This window comes from Limulus polyphemus, unplaced genomic scaffold, assembly GCF_000517525.1.
Source record: "Limulus polyphemus unplaced genomic scaffold, Limulus_polyphemus-2.1.2 Scaffold866, whole genome shotgun sequence".
Classification (NCBI taxonomy): domain Eukaryota; kingdom Metazoa; phylum Arthropoda; class Merostomata; order Xiphosura; family Limulidae; genus Limulus; species Limulus polyphemus.
In genome coordinates this window covers 9058-20425 of record NW_013666476.1, presented here as the reverse complement: position 1 = coordinate 20425, position 11368 = coordinate 9058, and the positions used below count along the sequence as shown (strand labels likewise).

Here is an 11368-nt window from a genome sequence, read left to right as displayed (position 1 = left end):
CGGTACCCACGTGTGCTTCAGTTCATTCGGAGCACACCTATTCATTCTTGATGGTTGCTTTCCACTTGGTTTCAACGTTATGCACCTACACCTGCCCCTCCACCTTTGTAATGTCAGATTCTAGAGTTATATGAAAAGGGGTAAGACCTTATCAGAAGCTAACATTTTTTTAACACTAAAATTTTATTTCAGTTAGGTACTTAACTTCACTCACACACTTCCCACCCTTCCTCTCCATTGCCAGTGTTATTATTTTAGAACCTGCCCATTCACAAAAGTAAGGATTGAGTAGGAATAGCAGAGAGAGCTAGCTGCACTAGTATAGGTAACGCAATGCTATTGCTGGAGAGTAGTCACATGCTATGTATGTGTTCAATAGTGGTGGGATACAAAAACTGGTGCACTGAGCATGAAAATTTTCTTTAGCAATGCTTAGAGGGCAGAAAGAAAATTAAGATAGTTTTGTGTGAGATGAGTTAAGTACAGATTGGAAATACATTTTTCAGTGTAAGGAAATGTTAAATTTGCCCAAGTGTAACACAAAAGTAAAAAATGATGATCTGTACATTAGTTTTAAAACATCAGTTTGTTAGAATGGGGCATCATGTGTTAGTAACTCTTTCATGCCTTTCCATTCCTTAGATTCAAGAATCATTTAAACTGTTTTTTTTGTTTTTGATGTCTTGTGTAATTTATTTGAATCATCCTAGTTTCCTTTTTTTTTTTTCAGATAACACATTTTGCTGTAAGTTGTGATCCAAATATCATGTCCTTGGCAGCATCTGGTGGACAACCACAACTTGTAAGTCCTTTTATTCATTGTAAAATATTTTAAGTTTTTTTTTTACTTGTCAAGAAACTGATATGTAAAAATTTCAATAACAATAAGTACTTGCACAAAAAAATCCAACAAGGTCAATTTACTTAGAAATTAAATTTTATAAAAATAAATATGTAAGGCATTCAGCTGTGTGTGTGCGTGTATATATATTGCTTTTGTGTTGAGGTGGCAAGAAAAAAGCTTAGGTTAAAACTGTTTACATTAGGGTTAAAAAGATGGGATTTTTTCTCTACTCGTTATAATACAAATTTTCTTATTTTGTTGTTCTTCAGAATTAGTAGTCCACATTGGAGGGATTTAGACATTTTGGCAATAAAGCTATAAAAAAACGACCATTACTCTCCAGTTAATAATAAAAACCTTTTAAAACTTTTTTTTTATATTGTTCTCTGGAGAGTATAGGTTGTTTGTTTTTCATAACTATTGCCAGAAGTTGTCTTCGAATTTTACCAGAGCAATAGTTAAATATTTCAAAAGTGACTAATACATTATGAAAATTGTATGGATTGATTACTGTTTGTTATGAAAAAGCATGCATTAATTATTGAGATATCTTAATAGAATAATTTTTCAGTAAGTGTGCTACTAATAAACACTTCCAGATATTCCTTACTAATTTCATTGCAAAGTAAATGTCAGACAGACTGGGTAGAGTAATAAAATAACATAATTTAGTTCACTTCACCAGTGCACCACATTGGCTCAGCAGTAGTAATTCAGTGGGCTAATAATATTAAAAATCAGTTTTTGATATCTGCATTGGGCGGAGCACAGATAATGTTTTGTGTAGTTTTGTGCCTAAAAATAAAACACTTCACCAACTGTTATAAATATTAAACCAGCAGTAACATATTTTAAAGATAGGTAGTGGCTGAGACAGTCAAGTACAAAAACTTCAAAAAATATCTTTGTTTAGCTTCTGTAATAATACCAGTAACCTTGTATAGCTTCTGTAGTAATGCCAATAACCTTGTATAGCTTCTGTAGTAATGCCATTAACCTTGTATAGCTTCTGTAGTAATGCCATTAACCTTGTATAGCTTGTGTATCAGTGCCAATAACCTTGTTTAGCTTCTGTAGTAATGCCATTAATCTTGTATAGCTTGTGTATCAGTGCCAATAACCTTGTATAGCTTGTGTATCAGTGCCAATAACCTTGTATAGCTTGTGTATATCAGTGCCAATAACATTGTATAGCTTGTGTATCAGTACCAATAACCTTGTTTAGCTTCTGTAGTAATGGCATTAATCTTGTATAACTTCTGTAGTAATGCCATTAACCTTGTATAGCTTCTGTAGTAATGCCATTAACCTTGTATAGCTTGTGTATCAGTGCCAATAACCTTGTATAGCTTGTGTATCAGTTCCAATAACCTTGTTTAGCTTCTGTAGTAATGCCATTAACCTTGTATAGCTTCTGTAGTAATGCCATTAACCTTGTATAGCTTCTGTGGCAGTGCCAGTAACCTTGTATAGCTTCTGTGGCAGTGCCAGTAACCTTGTATAGCTTCTGTGGCAGTGCCAGTAACCTTGTATAGCTTCTGTGGCAGTGCCAGTAACCTTGTATAGCTTCTGTGGCAGTGCCAGTAACCTTGTATAGCTTTTGTGGCAGTGCCAGTAACCTTGTATAGCTTCTGTGGCAGTGCAAGTAATCTTATATAATTTCTTTAGCAGTGTCAGTAACCTTGTATAGTTTCTACAGAAGTGCTAAAGTTGAGGTCCTGGATATCATATTTTTCCTTTCATGGTCAAAGTATATTACCCTGGAAAATGGTGTTTTTGTTTTTTATAAGAGCTAATCATTTTGGAATATTTAATATAATTTAAATGCCTTTATTACAGCTTCCTGTTGTAATGTTTTGTTTTTCTATTATTTGTTGTACTATTGCATTTCACATCACTTGTTAACATCTTATGTGAAAAGTTAGTTGAATATTTTTTGTTTAGAATAAGTTTTGAAACATTTATTAAAGTAAATCACTTTATTTTATTATAAATAAGATTAGGTATTAGATTGTAATGACCTTATCCCCAAGTATACAGGTTTGATTGAACTCAAGAAAGAGATATCTGTTGTTTTGTTTTGTTACAGGGTATTGCTTTGAACACTTGTTATGTTGCATTTATAAAATGGGCATGTATTGTTTTTGTTCTATTCCAGGCTATCTCTATGGACACTGGTGTTGTAGAAGTTCATCAGCTGGATTCCAGCTTTGAATCTGTGGCCTCTTCAGACTATGAAAAGCTTAAAAATTATATGCTTAACCTGTAAAAAAAGTAACCTAATGTAAGATAAAACGATAGAATGTGAAACTTGGTAGTATTAAGGTATATTGTAATGGTGATATCACAACTTATGAATAGTCAAAATGAAATGTACAAGCATGAGAAGTTATAACACTGATGTTGTGTTATACACTCGATTCCTATAAATCCGTCCTGAGTTTATTATATCCAGGTTTTGCAGACATTATAAAAAGACAAATATACAAAATTTAATTTACTAAAATTTTAAAATCATAGGTACTAAATGTGTGTAGAAGGTTACACAATCCATATTTTACTTATTGTTAAATAAGTGGATGCAATATCACTTAGGTTTTTTGGAAATGGTTTACAAACTGAAGTTATCAAAAAGTCTGCTAATGCTGGATATGTATGTGATATATTTTACTTTGATTCTTATTGGTTTGTGTAAATGTATCTAGTTAAAAGTTCAAGTCACTGGGTATTATAAACAGATTTTTTATTCTTGTGCACATACTTATAAAAATGTAACCTATGTTTTTGGTTATTTTATTTTTTAAGACTAAATGGAGATGCTATTTTCTGAACAATTCTTTGGTAAAGATTGAGCCTTTGAACTGAGTTACATCTTGATTCATGTATCAAATTTTAAGCCATAGAAGTGATATCATTAGAGATATATATTTATATTAATGAAATTAAGGTAAAATGCAGTTGTTGCATGTTTTTAACTTTTTAAGTAAATTTGATGATATGATCTTTAACCAGACAAGTCTACGAAAGCAATTGCACAGTGGTAAAGCTTATTTGTCTGAAAGATCAATAAAAGTCCAGAGATGCTCTAAATGAACAATTAAGTCAGAAAAATTGGCTGGAGTTTTAAAGTTGAAGAGTTTTTGATCTCTAAAATAATGTAAGAATGAATCTCCAGTAACTTTTCTAAACCCTCTTTATAGGACAGAAAATCAGCAGGTTGATGAGGGATTTGGTTAAGTTTTGGAATTGGAAACTGCTAGCTGAACTTAGGATGTGAACTTTAAGTTAGCTTTGGAATGTTTTTGGAACGTAATGGTGTGTTTTCTCATAATTATGGATGCCAAGTAATGTGCCATCTTGTGAGTTTTGTTGGTTGAATAAATAATACTGCAGTGATAATAAATATAATTGCTGATGGTTATACCAGTTCTGATCACTTGGCTTGGATAGTACTTGAATAGGTTATGACCTGAAAACCCAAGGCTTTATGTAAGTTTTTACAGTTAAATTACTAGTCATAAGAAGTGTATTTTATGTTGTTTATTGAATTTATAATAATCAATAGTCATTAGAACATAAAACATTTTCAAAAAATGCACAATATATATAAAACACGTGCCTAGGAAGTAAAAAAATAACACCAGTTTGTAAGATCAAAATAATTATGTTGGTCATGATTTCACTGATTGCTGTAGTTCTGTTGGGAATGTTAGATAAGAATCTTGGGCATGTTAAGATATGAATATTAGGAATGTTAGATAAGAATCTTGGGCATGTTAAGATAAGAATATTGGGAATGTTAGATAAGAATCTTGGGCATGTTAAGATAAGAATATTAGGAATGTTAGATAAGAATCTTGGGCATGTTAAGATAAGAATATTGGGTATGTTAGATAAGAATCTTGGGCATGTTAAGATAAGAATATTGGGTGTGTTAGATAAGAATATTGGGTATGTTAAGATAAGAATGTTGGATATGTTAGTATTCATAGTGAAGTGTCTTACATTATGAAGTCTTTCATTCAAGCACTTCCCTGTGTAAACAAGACAAGTAATTAAAGAGACTTATTGATCTGATGTTAGGCCTTGCTTTCATAACTTATTCTTCTGCATTTGTCTTTATATGTTTGTTTTCGTCTAAAGATAATGAAACATACCAAAATTAGATTATTATACAAGTTGTTGGTAGTTTATTGCAGGTATTATAGTATGACAAACTGTTTCAAGATGATAGTGTATGTTGGTTTTTTGCTTTCTTATGTGTATTGGATAGAAGTCATTCTTCTAATTCCTAAAGTGAATTTTAAATTAAGAGAAAAATATATTTCTAGGGAAATTTGACTCCAGAAGTGAACTTGTGTAGCTATTAACATAGATGTTTCCTTTTTCAATAATTCTTCATGATTTTAAATCTAACGTTGAACATCTGGGTGATTTTTAAGACAAAGTAATGAACACTAGATCAATTAACTGTTTACATATATAATTTACTACTTCATTAGATTTGGAAAACTTGTACAGGTGAAGAACAAAAAGTATTATAATCTTCTCTTTAACCATTAGCTTGAACTTATGGAACTCTCACACAACAATCAAAGTTAGAATATTGTTATGCAGATTTTAAGTATTAGAGATATATTATTAATCTGTAGTTTGTTCACAAGAATGAAACACATAACTATTGCAGTGAAATTTCTGAGGGACATGTGTCAAATTTAAAAGTACAGTCACATTACTATTGCCTTCCGGTGGCTCAGTAGTAAGTCTGAAAATTTATAAGGCAAAATTATAATCTGGGTTTGGATACTTATGGTGGACATAGCACAGATATCCATTGTTGCATTGTGCTTAATAACAAACACATTACTAATATTTCCTTTTAAAGCATTGAACTGGCAAATTGTAGAATTATAAATGGACTTTTATCTACATTAAAATACCTTTATTGCGAGCTTTCGGCCATCTTACTTGAGCTTTCATCTGGCAACAATGCACCGAGCCACATTGGCTCAGTTTATTGTTGCCCAATGAAGGCTCCGGTAAGAAGGCTGAAAGTTTGCAATAAAAATATTTTAACGTATAGAAATGTCTGTTTATAATTCTACATATTAATTTACCTACATTATGAATCTTAAAGAAAATGGCAACTTGTTATTTCTACGTACAGAGCGACCCAATGTCTGTTCATTAGTCGCTTCTTACTACCCTACACAACCTCTGGACGAATCTTTTACCTATGGGCAAAACATTTGATTAAGGTTAAAGGAAATATGGGATAATTGGATTGTGATTAATCAGCATATCGAATCATTGTTCCATAAAAATAGATAAACAATGGAGGAAAAACAAGAAAAGTAAAAACAAGTAATTCAGCGTAAAACATAGGACACTCGGATTTCTTGTTTACGTAATTTTTGGTATGATCTTGTGCTAAGTATACATACATAAGAAGTTGCACATTTGTTATAGTGATAATTGTTCCGTAAATAGGTCTAAGATTTCTAGAATGCCAGGAGTAACACGGTGAACATTATTAATTTTGTAATTGTTTGGTAAAATGTGTAATTGCTGTTTTTCATTTTAATGTACTAATATTTCCTGATGTGAGTTAAAATAAGTAAATAACATGTCACAACAAAATTTTGAAAATTGAATAGATAATATAACAAGTAACATTTTGAAAATTGGGTAAATAATGAGACAACAATAGTTTGGAAACTGAGTAAATGATAAAACAGGATAGCACTTGATCAGTGTTTTATATGATATTACATAAAAATACAACTCATTATAATTTTTAACACTTTGAGAACTAATTAAGAATGTGACAAGACACAAAGTGTGTGTGTGTAATCTACCACAAAAAACAACTCAACTGAGGTTTTCTTTTATGAAGTAAAGCACAATTAATTTTAATCTTACTTTATGTGTATAGTCTTAATGAAAGTTTATTCACTAATATTTACCTGTGCATTGTTATTTAGATTTCTGTTTAGAATAATAAACATTCATTTTAAAATGCAATGTAGTGTAAAAGTACTTCACAGCTGTTGGCTGTGGTCAGTCAGTCAGTATAGCACAGCCAGATAAGGTGTATTATAATAGTGTGATAGGTTAAAGAAAATGAGCTGTTAAAAATTACTGGTGATCTGATGAATGTTACACCATTTTACCTAACAATAAGAAACATCTTGTTTTATCTGCAGTGTTGTGATCATGTAACATTAAGAATATGTAATATGGTGAATGGAAGGTTGTGCACACTTTAGATAATATAATTTCCAAATGTGTTGAACTTAAGAAATCTTAATAAATTTATTAAGCATGTTACACATTATGTTATGTTCAATAAGCATGTTACCTATTGTCATGCTCATTAAGCATGTTACACATTGTATTATGCTCATTAAGCATGTTACACATTGTATTATGCTTGTTAAGCATGTTACGCATTGTATTATGCTTGTTAAGCGTGTTATGCATTGTATTATGCTTGTTAAGCATGTTATGCATTGTCTTATGCTCATTAAGCATGTTATGCATTGTCTTATGCTCATTAAGCATCTTATGCATTGTCTTATGCTCATTAAGCATATTACACATTGTATTATGCTCAGTAAGCATGTTATGCATTGTCTTATGCCCATTAAGTATGTTATGCATTGTCTTATGCCCATTAAGCATCTTATGCATTGTCTTATGCTCATTAAGCATATTACACATTGTATTATGCTCAGTAAGCATGTTATGCATTGTCTTATGCCCATTAAGTATGTTACACATTGTGTTGTGCCAAGAACTTAAACATTTAAATGAGAATTGAATATTTTTTTATTTAATTGAGAAGAGTAGCTTAATTTATTGATCATATGTGTATTATGGTTCATGTAATGGTAAATTTTATTAAAAAAAACAGTTTTATTATTTATTTTTTCACTGTATGCACGTCCTCAATAAACTTACGTTCACTTTTAAATTGTGATTTATATAATTCAGCCACAATTAATGTTTGTTTATCAAGAAAAAGGAGTAATTGTTTTTCACAGAAGTATGCCAAGGTTTTTTAAAAATTATTATTTATTGTAAACATTTTACTGAATTGGATCATACAATTTATTACATGTAACAGGTAGCAAATAAGTTCTTAGACAAGTGATAATTATTGAAATTTTTTCTCATACAAATATTGAATTAGATACTGGCTGTAGTATGATAAGCAGTTTTGTGAATTGAGTATTTTTTTGTGATTAATATTCAGGATTAAAACTGACATATTGTGATTCTTTTTTTCTTCTTTCTTTTGGTGTTTTAAGTAGAGTTCATTTTTAATTTCATTTAGTGTGTTATATTTGGATACCTTATCCACTGTTGAATTTTTGATGAATGGATTCTGTTTTTTTATTTTTGTCTTATCTGTAATTTTTTGTGTGATCTTAGCTGTGATCTTTTATAACTGGAAAAATTACATTATCATGCTAATGTTGTAGAATGCTGTATTTGCTTAGTCATTTTTCACCAAAGTTCTTATATCTGTCTAGATAATACTGTTTACCTACCAAATTGTATTTAATGTAATTTTATTTTTTATCTGTATACAGATAATAGCATTGCCAGTGTTATGTTGTTGTTTATAAGTTGTATATGAATGCTTATTTCAGTATTATTTAAAGAAATGATCGAAACTGTTGTTTTGTGTTCAGGATCTTTTTTTTAAAAGGAATTATGCAATTTTTTTTAAACAACCCACAATAATATCCCATATATAGGCCTTTTATGTTTATGAAGTGAACTTTGAGCCACAGTAACTCTGTTTCCCTTAAATATTTGTTTTAGTGAAACGAACTACAAAGAACATTATTTTAATAGTCTTATAACAAGGAGTTATGATTTGTTCTAGTTTTTACCACATTGCTGAAGACAATTTACTCTTTTAGTTGTGGATGCATTATAAGAGTGACAGTCAATCCCATTTTTCAGTTCAGATCTAGTAAAGCCATTGTTGTGGCAAGTGTTGTTGACTGGTGCCTTCCCTCTGGTCAGAAGCTCAAAATTAGACATGGTTAGATCTGAATCTTAGGAGCATCTAACCTGTTCTTTAATCTATGAGATGTTGTTCAGGACCAATACCTTTATAATAAAGTAAAGCAGATGCTATAATAATGAGAGTTTGTGATTTATACTTTGAAAACATAACTAAAATATTTTATGAATTATATTTTACCTTGAGTTTTGAATGTTACTATTGTTTTTGTATTAGATGCTGGAGAAAATACCAGATAAAACTTCAATAATTGTTTCTTAAAAGTGTTCACAGACATTTTTTTTTTTTGGAATTTGGGGTTTAACTAGAAATTATTAATAAATATATGAATATGATATTAGGTTGTTACAGAAATTGGGATTATGCTGTTAAAAAGTTACATAAAACGTTTTTTTTATATTAAGAATGAAATATTACTGATTTTGCCAATATTCATCTCTTGGCATTTCTGTAAGGACAACACTTTTTTGAACAGATTATTAGAAATGAAGTATCCATATTGAAGCACAGCAGTTTGGTAGAATACATACAGTATTAAAATATACAACTGGATGAATGTAATATCTTGTGTTTGGGGTTATCAAGTTTAACTTTAAATGATTGTATTTAATGTAAAATTGTCAGTAGGAAAAAATTAATTGAAGTGATAAAAGTTTAAGTACTAAAAATTATGTTTGTTAGAAGGTTGCAAATACTCTTATTATTGTACACACTGCTTTTGAATCTTCTGTACACATGTAGATTTTATTGTAAATAAAACATTGGAATTGAACATTTTCTGATACATTAATACCATACTTAAAGTAATACTATGAATATAATGGCATAGAGTTAATTAGAAATTTTGTTTATATCACAGGACTAAAATTCAAAGTCCATTTATTGAGCATGCATATTATAATCTTGATCAGATTTTTATATAAAGATGAGCATTTTAAACTGTAATCTTTGGCTTTGTTTAAATTTAATTTTTCTCAAGAACAAAGGGAAGGGGTGGGGAAAAGGTAATTGTATTTTGGAAATGTGCCTTTTTAAATTTTTTTATAAATTGTAGCAAAGTTCTGATCTTCAAAGTGCTTGATGTTTGATTTTTTTAAAGTGAAAGATGCACTTTTTATACAGGGTGGCCCCAAAAAATGTACCCACATTTTGAATGGTCATATGACTATCCTACGAGCCAGAAAAACATCTTTATTAATATTTCATAGAACAAGTTAACTCTACATACACTGTTGCATCAACTGAGCTGTTAAAATTGGGCTCTACCAGCATTCAGACAATCATGACATCTACAACGGAGTACCTGACATGTTGTTACACAATTTTCAACTCTGATTCGATGGAAAGTATTTGTGATCTGTTGCTTTAATTTGTCAATAGTTTTGGGTTTATTTTTAGACTTCCTGAGACATTTAGAATCGACACACAGAAGTTCCATAACTTAAAGGATGAGTACATTTGTTTGGGCCACTCTGTATTCTACGGAGTACGTGACATTTTGTTATGTTTCTTGCAGAATTATGCAATAATTGGTGCACATTTCATTAGCAAGCGAGAACGACCATAAAGTGGCACATTAAATATGATATTTTAACAATTATTTTCAGAGGAAATTAAGTTCATAATTTGTTTACCGTTTGTTCTGAGTAATGATAGAAGCAAGTACTAATATACAGTAATCAGATGCACTGATTACCAACAGGAAATTTCTGGGCATCTGCAATACACAGTAGATTCAGGAAGTGTTAAACAAAGAAGAAAATGAATATTAACAGCAAATGAAAAACAAAGTGAATACATAAAACAAAACATTTTTATTCATACAAACCACAAGAGATTTATCAAAACTGGCCACCTTCTGTGTTTGTTAAGTAGAAGTTCTCTGGTTGCTGTAGCTGGAAAAATCATTTCTGCAGAGATAGAAGCAACAATCAATGATGCCAAACTTTCAAGTCAGATGAAAATTTATGTACCTACAGCAATGACCTTTACAGAATTTGAAGGGAAATACCCCCCTCTCATCTTGCACTAACTTTTACAGTTTTAATTATCCCTTGAAATGAGTACAAATTCTTTCCAGGAGGGTAAGGCACAGAAAGAGATTCAACGAAGTACAAGTCTTTACAGAACAGTTGTTCTGGTATCTAAGCTTTGTCTAAGTTAGAGGATGAACATAATTTTATGACATGTTCACAAGGGTTCAGACTAAATATATGCAGAATAGAATACTGAATATACTAAAATAAATATATTCTTTACTAGTTAGGGAGAGCTGGAATTATCAGTACTTTCAATTATAACAAATAAGCATATATACACCTGGAAAAAAGTTAAGCACCCCCAAATATTTTTCAGGATTGCTTATTGAAAATAAGGTTTAATTTTCACGATGTTGAGCAATGTTCATAATTTCAAACATAATTAAAAGGATGTGAGCGTTCAGGTGTGACATTTAAATCAGGCGTCGTTTTTTTCCCCACGTG

At 30.5% G+C, this 11368-nt stretch overlaps 1 protein-coding gene across 2 annotated transcripts in view; it reads left to right on the top strand.

The window, feature by feature from the left end:
* The window catches only part of LOC106460937 (WD repeat-containing protein 60-like), a 32651-nt gene extending 22994 nt beyond the window's left edge, over window positions 1-9657 (top strand). Inside the window, exons 10-12 of one of the 2 annotated variants that reach the window (XM_022387746.1) lie at window positions 731-802; window positions 3003-3128; window positions 4045-9657. In XM_022387746.1, the coding sequence (XP_022243454.1) occupies window positions 731-734 (4 nt within the window). In that variant the 3' untranslated portion in view covers window positions 735-802; window positions 3003-3128; window positions 4045-9657. Of the gene's footprint in view, window positions 1-730; window positions 803-3002 lie in introns of both variants that reach the window. The other variant, XM_022387745.1, reaches the window with a different exon arrangement.
* The last annotated feature ends 1711 nt before the right edge of the window (window positions 9658-11368 follow it).